The 13,158-nt window shown below is 43.7% G+C and overlaps 1 protein-coding gene across 1 annotated transcript in view; it reads right to left on the minus strand.

Moving 5' to 3' along the window:
- The window catches only part of LOC124722880 (vacuolar protein sorting-associated protein 13A-like), a 752,258-nt gene that overhangs the window by 626,881 nt on the left and 112,219 nt on the right, over positions 1-13,158 (minus strand). Inside the window, exon 3 of the mRNA XM_047248017.1 lies at positions 12,035-12,142. Coding sequence (XP_047103973.1) covers positions 12,035-12,142 — 108 coding nt within the window. The remainder of the gene's footprint in view (positions 1-12,034; positions 12,143-13,158) is intronic.

Genomic DNA, 13,158 nt, shown 5'->3' on the forward strand with positions numbered 1-13,158 from the left:
AGTGAATGGGAACCCTGATACATCTAGATACGACTGAGAGGTGAACGTACGTAAGCATTCTGTCTGATCACCTGCATCCATTCAGGTCCACTGCGCATTCCGACGGACTTGGGTAACTCCAGCAGGACAATGCGATACCTCACACCTCCAGAATTGCTAGAGAGTGGCTCGAGGAACACTGTTCTGAGTTTAAACACTTCCGCTGGCCATAAAACTACCCAGACATGAACATTAATGAGCATTCTGGGACGCCTTGCAACATGCTGTTCAGAAGAGATCTCCATCCCCTCGTACTCCAGGAGGACAATGCGACACCTGACACTTCCAGAGTTGCTACAGAGTGGCTCCAGGAACACTGGAACAGCCCTGCAGGATTCATGGTGTCAGTTGCCTTCAGCACTACGTCAGACCTACGTCGAGTCCATGCCACGTTGTGTTGCGGCAGTTCTGCGTGCACGCTGGGGCGCTGCACGACATTAGGCAGATGTAACTGTTTCTTTGGCTTTTCAGTTCATTATGTGTGCATTGCAAGCGTGTTAAACGATAAGTTAAACTTTGCTGCTTTCTTTAGTGTATCATTTACTTTATTAATAATAGTCAAATGGTTCAAATGGCTCTGAGCAGTATGCGACTTAACTTCTGAGGTCATCAGTCGCCTAGAACTTAGAACTAATTAAACCTAAATAACCTAAGGACATCACATACATCCATGCCCGAGGCAGGATTCGAACCTGCGACCGTAGTGGTCGCTCGGCTCCAGACTGTAGCGCCTAGAACCGCACGGACACTCTGGCCGGCTCATAATAGTCTTCAGCTGTGTGACACCTGTTTTCTTCTTCAAATTCAGTCATGCTTTATAACGTATCCACGAGTCACACACAATAACGTTACAAAAGACGGGAGCGTTGTAGAATTTCTGGTTGACTTGTAGTTAATACTCTCTGGAGAATCACCTAAACTGTAGGAGTGTTAAGGGATTGATAACTAAGTTCCATGCAATTCTCACTACGCGGTATGGAAACACAAAACGACTCAGGCTGAGCATGCCTTGCACTACTGGGAATGTGTCAGCTAGCTCACCTTCACTATCCACTTTAATGGAAGAGGTTCACGACTCAAACAGTTAATATCCCCTTGTCCGTGTCACACAAAGTCTCACCGTCGCTGAAGCTGATACTGAGTCTACGGCAGTAGAAGACTGGCTGCGCTATTTAGTTACTCCGACTCGGGAAACCTGCCTGGATGAGTCATACCGCAACTCATAACAGTAGACATTAGGAAAAGTTTCAGCACAAAGTTAATTGTCCTGCGCCTGTGGAGATTTTTCGTCGTAAATGAATAATACTTGCAAGTACAATTTTATTTTTGAAAAATGGACATTAACCATACAAACGTTAGAAACAATGTGTTCAGTCGCAGACAGCTAGCCAAAACTTATTTCGCGAAAATATATTTAGATATAACTACTCTTCTTTGCGTGTGATAAAGTGAAATAAACGTGACGGGACTTCAATTAAACAGATACCTTTCACATATGTATTATAAATAAAGATCGAGTGATCGCAGCGGATGGAAATATTACGAGATATGTTCAAAAATTAGTTAGAATTTTGTACAACGTCCAGTCACATTAATGTGACTACCTGTTAGAAGCCTGAATAACCATCTTTTGCAGCGCGAATCGCTGCGAGACGTGCGGAGATGAGGGTTAATAATGTTCTGGAGGATCCGACAGGGATGGGGAGCCTTGCCGACTCCAGCGCCGTGGCCAGCTACGTTGGTCTAATGGTTCAAATGGCTCTGAGCACTATGGGACTTAACATCTGAAGTCATCAGTCCCCTAGAACTTAGAACTACTTAAACCTAACTAACCTAAGGACATCACACACATCCATGCCCGAGGCAGGATTCGAACCTGCGACCGTAGCGGTCGCTCGGTTCCAGATTGTAGCGCCTAGAACCGCACGGCTACTCCGGCCGGCCTACGTTAGTCTTCACGGTTGAGGAGCCATGGCGCGAACAACCCAGTCGAGGTCGACCCGCACATTCTCGATTGAGTTTAATTCCGATAAGTTTTGTGGCCATTGCAGTACGGTAAACCCATCCTAGTGCTCTTCAAACCACGCACGTGCACGTTTCAGTGTCCTGGTGGTAGATGCCATCGTGCCGAGGAGAAAGAAGCTGATGTAGGGGTGCCCATGGGCCCAAAGAATAGCTGCATACTTATACGGATCCATTGCGCCTTGCACAATGACGAGATCACCCAGGGAATGCCACAAAAACATTTACCAGACCGTAACGCTCCCTCCTCCGGCCTGGACTCTTCCGACGATTGCTGCACGGTGTTTGTTTTCAGACATTTCACGCATAAAATGTGATTCATCAGAAAAGGCGATCTGTCGCCACTCAGAGGATTTCCAGTTGCGGTACTGGCATACAAATTCCAGCCTTCGTCGCCGGTGAATAGCAGTCAGCTCGAGTTGCACGAACCAGGCCCATACTGAAGAACGTTCGCTTGACGGTCGTTGATGAGGCACTGCCGGTAGCCCCTTGTTTCATCTGGGCGGTCACTTACGCAACAGTTGCTCGTCAATTCGCCTGTTCACATTTCTGTAGCCGTTGTTCATCCCTGTCATCTGTGGCCTGTGGTGCACCACAGTTGTCTTGGCGCCGGTTTTAAATAACGCCATATCGTCATGCACGGTATACGAGGTATTTATAAATTAGTTATACAAAAGTTATCTTTAACTGTGAAAAAAAGTGAATACCTTTTAGAAGAGTTTGATACAACACTGATTTCAGTATATCTTCAAGTTATACTTACAAATGATCAATGTCGCTACATTTTTTAACATGAAAAATATCCCATCTGTAATCAGTGTCCTGCCAAATCCTATGAAGCAAGTCTTGATGTATGGTGACAACTGCTTGTGTTATCCGTTGTCGCTACTCGTCTACGTTTCCCGGAAGCGGAGGAACGAACACGCTGTCTCTAATGTAGCCCCATACACAGAAGTTCATTGGGGTTAAATCACGTAATCGCGGTAGCCAGGATATTGTTCCACAACGTCCCGTCCGTGATGGCTGTTGGAATAACTTATCCGTACATATCACCCAGCGGGAACATTAGGAACTAACAGTGTTGGGTGAGAGTAAAACTTGAATATACCCTGCACGCAGTGCTGTATCAAACATTTCTGTAAGCTGTTTACCCTTTTCACAATTTAAGATTACTTTTGTATAACTTATTTATAAACACTCTGCACTTTAACCACCGTGGCACGCTAAAAGTTAACAAACGTAGCCGTTTCGGAAATGCTTCCACTCTTGGCGCGAACGCCAACGATCGTGCCGTTTTGGACGTCAGATAAATCGCACGGTTTCCGCATTACGACGACTCGCTGACGCACTCCATATACCCTCCCCTGCTAGCGCTGCCACCTGCCAGCTGTGACAGTATTGCACGTTGACGTCGAACACAGGAGTGGTCACATTAACGTGACTGAAGTATGTAACTTCGCGTGTTGTATTAGTCCGATTCGCGCATATTTTTCCGCTGTGTGTTGTTAACCATCCCTGAAAAGTATTTCTTCCGTGTTAACCATATACGATATTTAGTTTGTTGTCAGCTGTAAAAAAAAGTTACATGTGTTTTGGTGTATCGGCGATTATTTATTTTGAATAGAAATGGATCATACGATTTGTGTTATATTTTGCTATCTGAACGGAATGAAAAAGAAGCAAAGTTTTAGAAATGTTGAGTATTGCTTTCGATAAGTCTGGTACGAGTAAAACAAATGTTTACTAGTGTTACAAGCGTATCGAAAAAAGCCGTGAGTAAGTTTAAGATGACGAGCTCCATGGACGTCTCAGCACGCCATCAACCGATGAAATTGTGGAAGAAGTGAAAGAAATAATTATGAACCATCATGAACTGACGATCAGAAAAGGGCGTGATGGTTTTGGCACAACAGCTGGATCATGCCGTGAGATTTTTTCGGGTGTCTTATGTACGAAACGTGTGACAGCAAAATTTGTTCCAAAACTGTTCAACTTCAGACAAAAACGGTGGCGAATGCGAGTTGCTCAGGTGTTGCTAGATACGTCAACAACGTTGCAGAAATACTGAAATGTGTGATAACAAGTGATGACACATGAATTCATGGACATGATGCGAAAATTACGACTCAGTCGTCCCAGAGGAAACTTTCTGGATTTTTCTATTTTACGGCATGGCGCACACTGTTTGTTCCCAAAAGTACAGGAAACCTGAAAGGGGCGTCGTTTTATAAACATAGATAGGATTAAAAACGCATCGTTCAGAGAGTCAATGAAAGATTTCCACAAGTGTGTCAGGAATTGGAAAGTGCTGCTAGCGTAAGTGTATAATATCTAATGGAGACTGATTTGAAAGGGTTCACACTGATGTAGGCGTATAAGTAAAATTATTTCCAGAAAACAATTCTTGTAACTTTTTGAACACATTGATTAACATCTTTTACCACTAGACCACTGAAATATGTAGTAACAAACTGTTCAGATATTCCTCTACAGCTTAACCTACAGTGTTGCGAGTCTGTGGAGGCTGTCAGACGTAGATAATTCTGGAATCGTCGAAGGATATTATGAGATCAGTGGTTGGTCCAGATTTGGACGCTGCAGCAGCTGACTAGTGGCCATGTTTCTTGTCAACCACCAACACAAGTGGCATAACAGACTGGTTAGTGATCAGTTTTTTTAAAATTCAAAGATATGTTTCATAACCATCTACTAAAGGCATTGTGGCCAGGTAATCGTTTAACTCGATTGGTTTACTAAATTTTATTTTTTCGTAATAATCTTTTTACAATTTTGGAAACAGTTCAAATTTTTATTTAACATTAGTGTAAACGATTATAGGAAATACGTAATTACTGAGTGCAGAAATGTATTACGGATTGTACTATTCAGTAGGAGTTGAGCAACAGAATGGCAGATACGTAAACCACAATCGTTAGATTATTTTTCTCTGTGCACGAAACCATTTCTTCTGCAAATGTATTTTAATCGTTATAATGATTATTATGTTATTTATGGAGATTGTTGAATGACGTTTTCAATTTCGAAATTTATTCGCAATTGCGAATTGTTTTGACATCAGCTGTGTTAGATACAGAATTATTATCTATTGGCGACATATGAAAATTTGTGCCGGACTGGGACTTGAATCCGGATTTCCCGCTTATTTTGAGCAGTTGCCTTAACAATTTTGGCTATCAATGTACCCTTCTTGTACCGGTCCAAACCTTCGTATCTCACACTACGTCCCTACTGCTTTCAACATTTCTTGGGTTCCCACAGCAGGCTTAATGAGACAGGTGTGTTCAATGTCAGTACTATTATCGTCGTTTGCCTCCTTTATACTAGCTTAGACAGGCAATAGACGATAATAATATTAACGTTGAAAACATCTGTCTCATGAAACCTGCTGATGTAGGCGTATAAGTAAAATTATTTCCAGAAAACAATTCTTGTAACTTTTTGAACACATTGATTAACATCTTTTACCACTAGACCACTGAAATATGTAGTAACAAACTGTTCAGATATTCCTCTACAGCTTAATAAGGGCAATAAGGGCAGAGACAGTGTGGCATATAGAGGTTTGGACGCGTGCACGGATAGCCGAGATGGTTGTCTGCTTTCCGCAGTCGTGTGGCTCGGACGTCTGTTTAAGTCCCTGCCGGAGAACTTCGCGCGCACGCGGTTGTTTACTTCGCGTTAGCCTTCGCTAGAGTTTGCACTTTCGAACTAGAATGGCTCATTCGTACCGCACTCTACCATCAAGACCATTTTTAATAATGAATTTGCACCACCAAAGGCATTTGAAATCGAACAATTTATACGCGAAGAAATTAAAATTGAACCTCAAGATATGATTGTAACTGTACAGGCAGGAGGCAAGAGCGTTCCCACTTCTTCACAGAGGAAATTTCCCCGCTCTGACAAGATCGACACGACCGATTAATCGTAGGCGGCGATTTTAACCGTGGACTTACACAGAAAGATAAATTTCCTCGATATACCCCGTGCCCAGAACTACGAATGTTGGTGCAGAATATGCATCTAGTTGACATCTGCGAGCATGTCCATGGTCCCCGTCCTAGATACATACATAGGTTCAAATGGCTCTGAGCACTATGGGGCTTAACATCTGAGGTCATCAGTCTCCTAGAACTTAGAACTACTTAAACCTAACTAACCTAAGGACTTCACATACATCCATGCCCGAGGCAGGGTTCGAACCTGCGACCGTAGCCGTCGCACGGTTCCAGACTGAAGCGCCTAGAACCGCTCGGCCACAGCGGCCGGCTACACACATAGAACGAAAGACTCCGCTAGCCGTCTCAACCGAATATATGCTACACACGATCTTAACGCTGACGTTCTGTAAACGAATCTGTGGCCACAGCGTATACTGACCAAGTGATCTCACTCGATTAAACGTCGTTCGGCGCAGATAACAACATTCAGACGGCGCTTTTGGCTATCGCAATTTCATCACCCTAGCAAAGACGTGCCATCTTCGTACAGCACTAGCGTCGATAGATTTTGATCAAGCCTTTGACAGAATAAACCATACCTGTGTTACAGAATTCCAGACACTCATGCGGTTCCCACGACCGTTTATTACTGTCGTGATGCGGCTACTCATCAATGCCTCCTCCAAATTGTTCTCATCCAAGGGAGATCGGTCAGACAAGGATGTCCCTTATCTACAACATTATATGCACTGGCTCTCGACAGGTTACTACGCAGCCTTCGGCAACGCTTGACAGGACTGATTTCGCGAGGACACACATTTACGTAAAAGTTATATGCGGATGAAGTCGTGCTGGTAGTGCGGAATGAAAACGATACGCATGTGGATTTAGATTGGATACACAAATATGGAACGGCCACAGGTAGCCGTATAAATGTGGACAAGTCTGTAGCGGTGAATATTGGTGTTGGACTAACGGAAGAGTGTGTAGCACCTTTAAGGCTCATAGACACCTTGAAATTCCTAGGGATTGTTTTTACCGACGACATACCTCGCTACAACTATAAGAGACTACTGTAGTCAGTCCGGACGGGCGTCACACAGTCATTACACATGATCCAGCGGGTCACATATGTTAAGACGTACATGGCGTCACGAATTCAGCACTTTGCTCAAGTAGTCCCGACGCCGGAGACGATGGCAAGACGAATAGTGGCGGCGTTCGGTTCCCTTATCCTCCCTCTTAGAAGGGATGGACTTGGTCTTGCGCATGTTCACGATCGAGTGGAGCAGCATTTACCGGATACACAGTAATTTAATTTATTTTCTATTTTTTTCTTTTTTTCAGATGCTTCTGCAAAGGAGTGAACTGTAGCTGTGTATTTTACTGAGTAGGCTAGTGATTAGCAAATTACGTTCGTGATGTGGAAGAGGCCCTGCCGACAGCTCAAAAATGGTTCAAATGGCTCTGAGCACTATGGGACTTAACATCTGAGGTCATCAGTCCCCTAGAACTTAGAACTACTTAAACCTAACTAACCTAAGGACATCACACACATCAATGCCCGAGGGAGGATTCTAACCTGCGACCGTAGCGGTCGCGCGGTTCCAGACTGAAGCCCCTAGAAACGCTCGGCCACATCGGCCGGCCCTGCCGACAGCTATCGAGCGCACTGGGTACTACCGGCTGAATATAGTGGCACATGTCGGCATCAATGACGCCTTCCGCTTGGGTTCTGAGGGCATCCTCGGCTCCTTTCAGCGGATAGCTGGTTTGGTGGAGGCAACTAACATGGCATGCGGATGCAGGCTAAGCTGTCTATTTGTAGCATCGTTCCCAGGGTTGTTCGCAGTCCTCTGGTTTGGAGCAGAGTGGAAGGTCTAAACCAGAGGCTCAGACGACTCTGCCACGGTATCGGAAGCGAATTTATCGACCTTCGCTATCGGGTACAGAATTGCAGGGTTCCACTTAATGGGTCAGCCGTGCACTACACGCTGGAAACAGCTACTAGGGTAGTGGAGTAGTGTGGGTGCACATGGGGCTTTTTAGGTTAGAGAAATCCTCCCTTGGGATCAAAGACAATTTGCCTGATAAATTAGCCACAATCTTCTCAGAAAACGTTCGTCGTCACAGATCAGAGATAGATAAGCTTAATACGATTTAAGGAAACTGTAGGAGCAGCCGAGGAAAGATCCCAGAATTAGTATCGCTTACTGAATGTTATAAAGCACAGATAGTATTAGGAACAGAAAGTTGGTTGAAACCGGACATTAATGACAACAAAATCATAAGTTCAGATTGGAATATTTATCATAAGGATAGGTTAGTTTCCAATGGTGGCGCCGTGCTTATTGCAGTAAGGAATTTGATAAAATCTAGCGAGGTTATCACTGATTCCGATTGTGAATTAATCGGGGTGAAGTTAAGTACCAAAGATAGGTCAAAAATGGTAATCGGATACTTTTATAGACCACCTGGGTCAGGAGCTTCAGTGGTAGAGCGCTTCAGGCAAAACCTGCAGAACATCGTTAGTAATTTTCCTGATCATGCCACTGTAATAGTGACCTCAGCTTGCCAGGTATAGATTGGGAGCGTCATGCTATCAAAACTTGTGCCAGAGCCAGAGATTCGTGTGACATTGATCTGAATGTCTTGTCCGAAAATTACTTTGAGCAGGAAGATATTTTTTCGTCGCAAGAGTGACAGGATACAAATTTCTGAGTATCTGAGCAGTCAGCATCAAATATTCGGTAATGAGAACGAAGATATGGAAACAAATGGAAAAAAATTCGAAGGAATCGTGCAACCCACCGTAGACAAATATGTGCCGAGTAAAGTTTTAAGGGATAGGAAAGACTTACAATCGTTTGATAGACGTGTTAGAAAACTGTTACGTAAACAGAGAGAACCTCATCTCAGATTCAAGGGAAGTGAAAACCTGGCTGACACACAAAAGCTGAACGAAGAGAAAATGAGCGTAAGGAGAGCAATGAGAGGAGCGTTCAATGACTCTGAAAGTAAAACTTTGTCAACCGAACTGAGTAAAAACCCTAAGAGATCATAACAAGGTTCCTCTTTTCAATCGTCGTACGAACGTCAAAATGGCAGATAAACCGATCGCGGAATAGAAAAACGACTACAATCGCTTAGTAGCGGAAAGGCGTCAGGATCAGATGAGACACCTATAAAATTCTACAAAGATTGTGCGAAAGAATTTGCTCCCCTTCTAGCAGTAATTTATCCTAGATCGCTTGAGCAACGAAGGTTACCTAGTGGGAAGAAAGCGCCACTCATTCCTGTTTTTAAGAAGGGCCGTAGGACAGATGCACACAATTAATAACCTATATCGTTGACGTCAATTCGTTGTAGAATTATGGCGCATGTTTTATTCTCAAGAATTATGACGTTCTTGGAGAAGAAAAATCTCCTCTATAAAAATCAACATGGATTCCACAAACACAGATTCTTTGAAACTCAGCTCGCTCTGTTGCTCCATGAGATCCACTGTGCCGTAGACAATGGTTCTCAGGTTGGTACCGTATTCATTGACTTCAGAAAGGCGTTTGACACCGTCCCGCACTGATATTTAGTGAAAAAAATACGAGGTTATCGAGTATCGGAGCAGATTTGCGACTGGATTCAAGACTTCATTGCAGACAGAACTCAACACGTCGCACGTAACGGAACAAAATCGACAGACGTGAAGGAAATTTTCGGTGTATCCCAAGGAAGTGGGATAGGACCGTTGCCGTTTACAATATACGTAAGTGACCTAATAGAAAGCATCGGATGCTCTCTAAGGCTATTCGCAGATAATGCGGTTGTCTATAAAATAGTAGAAACGCCAGGAGATAGTAACGATCTTCAGAATAACCTCCAGAGAATTGATGAATGGTGCAGGCTCTGGCGGTTGATCATGAATGGCAATAAATGTAACATATTTCGCATACATAGGAAAAGAAATCCACTAGTGTATAGCTACATTATTGATGACAAACCGCTGGGAACAGTATCTGCCGTAAAATATATAGGAGTAACTATCCGGAGCGCCCTTAAGTGAAATGACCATCTGAAACAAATAGTGGTAGAACCTGATGCGAGACTGAGATTCATAGGAAGAATCTTAAGGAAATTTAACTCATCCACGAAGGAAGTGGCTTATAAGGCGCTTTTTCGACCCATTCTTGAGTATTGTCCTCTGTGTGGGATCCCTACCAGATAGGACTCATAGAAGAGAAAGAGAAGGGCACGTTTCTTCACGGGATCGTTGAGTCGGCACGAGAGCGTTACGGAGATGCTCAACAAACTCCATTGGCAGACGTTACAGGAGAGGCGTTGTGCATCACGGAGAGTTTTAATACTGAAATCTAGACAGGGTACTTTTCAGGAGGAGTCTTACAGCATATTACTTCCCCTACATACGTAGTGACCATGAGGAGAAAGTCGAGAAATTAGAGCCATTGCGGAGGCTTACCGACAATCATTCTTCCCACTCGCTATTCGAGAGTGGAACATGGTTGGAGGGCTATATTAGTGCTATCCCCCCCCCCCCTCCGCCACACACCATTAGGTGGCTTGCGGAGTATGATATAAATGTAAATATCAGCACAATGTTAAAACTGTGGAGAAGGCATCAGACTTGTCTGACAGGAAACTTAATAGAAGAACTAGCATCAGTTTCTCTAATGGCCCCAGTATTGGTCCAGCACATTTCCCAGTCACTTCACCATATACGCGCTTTTTTTTTCATAGAGCACAGCTACGTTCTGAAGGCTCTGCCGGAAACCAGACCTGCAGCGGCGCGTGACGTCTGTCGAAAAGTCTACTAACGACCGGAGGATGCGGCAGTCCTATTGACAATAAGCATCCACATACCAATTGGCATGTAGTATGGGGATCGATACAACTTGTTTCCTTAGACGTGCAACGTCGTACCTGACAGTTAATGGCAAAAATGTCACCAGATCTAGACTCAATGCGATTCATATGACAGATTCACCATTGTGGCCGCAGTGCCAAAATCTAGACAACGATGAACACCGCCTCATATACGGCGCCCCAATAGAAGTGTGGAGCTTGCCCGATATAGATGATTGCTTTCTTTTTTCAAATGGAACAACACAACATCGGACCAGGGGTTATATTCTTCCCGGACGGGACGTAGTATCCACGTACTAAAACGAATGCAGTAACTTGGCTTCGAGGCCAGAGGGTGCTCTATTTGTTCAGAGATGCCCCAAAGAATGTGACGGACTTTTAGACCTTTTTACGGGAACGACATCTGAAGATCGTGGGCAATCCAAAATACTGACAGTATTTCTATAACTTCCTATGGAGTACATTTCAAGACACGCCCTCCCCTCCATAGCTGAAACGTCCACGGTATCGATATGATGAAAGAATGAACGGACGATAAGAATCGGTGGATACCATATGCATACGAGAAGACATACACGTGACAGAGCAGCGGGGCGGATTGTAAATACGGTTCTCCATTGTACTGTGTCTTTCTTTCTTTATGTTATGCGAGGATAGTGTTAAGTCTAATAGCCTTCAAGCAACACTGAAATAATATTTGTGGTTTGACAATGAAGTGGTTGCTACTGAAATTTAACTTTACTTAACTGTTATGTGTATACCTGGATTTGCTCTAATTTATGAAAGATATTCATTAAAATTTGAAGTATAAAAATCAGCGTTTTTAGAAAATAGAAAAAGGAAGGCCAAGGCGACTGCCTCCCGATAAACAGGAAACCCGAGTTGACGTCCTGCTCTGGCACAAATTTTCATGTGTCACCAATAGATAATAATCTTGTACCTAATATAGGTGATGTCATAAAAATTGACAATTGCGAATAAGTTTCGTAATATTAATGCAGCTACAGATCGTCATCACTGTCTGAAGGAACGTACATTAGAAAAACAAGCTTTCAATCAGGTAGTTACTAAATACGAAGACAGAAGAATAACTGCATAAAACGTTTCAATGAACACATTAATTTATTACTTGCCTCAATAGTAGCTACTACGGACTGTGTGTAAAGGCCACCCCATGGAATGCTTAAGTTTATTTTTCCAATGACGCCGACTTTCACCTCGATTGGCAGGTCAAGCTCGTACTGAAACAAAAGAAAAATGCTTTTAGTTCACGATAATATGGAGACTACTCACGTTTGCTTGTTACAACCTATAATTGCAGTTTACTGTCTCTGAATACTGACATTCTAATTCTATCCAGAACACAAAATTATCAAATGCATCCGGGATGGATTCGTGGTCTGGAACGCTGATTGATTCACCATACATACCGCTGCAGAGTAGAAGTTTCGTTTTCTTCGTCAAATGAGTACTTTCGGTGTAATTGAGTCGCTATAATCAGACTGCAGATACGTAATGCCTATAAATGCAGAGGCATAAACAGGCTGAAAATACACTGGTGTGCAAAACCCAAGGACGACAGTAACTTTCACATGTGGTTTCACAGTCAAGTAATATAACTCGATGGAACTTGGATCATACGCAGAAAGAACTGCGACAGTAGAGTACAAAAGGTGACTGAAAGAAATGTGCAATGAGACGAACAGAAATTACACTTTTATTCAAGGACACAAAAGACACAGCGGTTTGTGATGGCCCCTTGTACATGACAAAAGGCGGGACATGTTTCTTAATAGGCGGTATGATTACAACGAACAGCACTGCATGATCTACAACGTGCTCCCATGCTCGACACAAAGTTGGTATGCAGTCTTGTGGCAGGGAGTTTCATTCCTCCAACAGTAAGGCTCACAACAGCCGGATGGTCGTTGATGGATGTGGATGTGCTGCAGTACGTCTCCCCAACGCATCGCACACGTGCTGCTCGATGGGATTCAAGTCGGGGGAACGGGTAGCCAAGTCCAGTATCCGAATTTCCTCTCGTTTGAAGAGTTCCACCTGCGCTGTTCGATACGGTCGTGCAATGTCATCCATAAAAGTGAAGACAAGGCCGAATACACCCCTGGAAAACAGCACACGCACACGAAGAAGAAATACAGTGTCCCAATAACGCTGACCAACGATAGTACCGTGTTTAGATTTGGAGGTAAATACGCCTATGCAGCTTTATGCCTTTCCACATCATTACACCTGGCCG

The sequence above is a fragment of the Schistocerca piceifrons genome, chromosome X, assembly GCF_021461385.2.
Source record: "Schistocerca piceifrons isolate TAMUIC-IGC-003096 chromosome X, iqSchPice1.1, whole genome shotgun sequence".
Taxonomy (NCBI): domain Eukaryota; kingdom Metazoa; phylum Arthropoda; class Insecta; order Orthoptera; family Acrididae; genus Schistocerca; species Schistocerca piceifrons.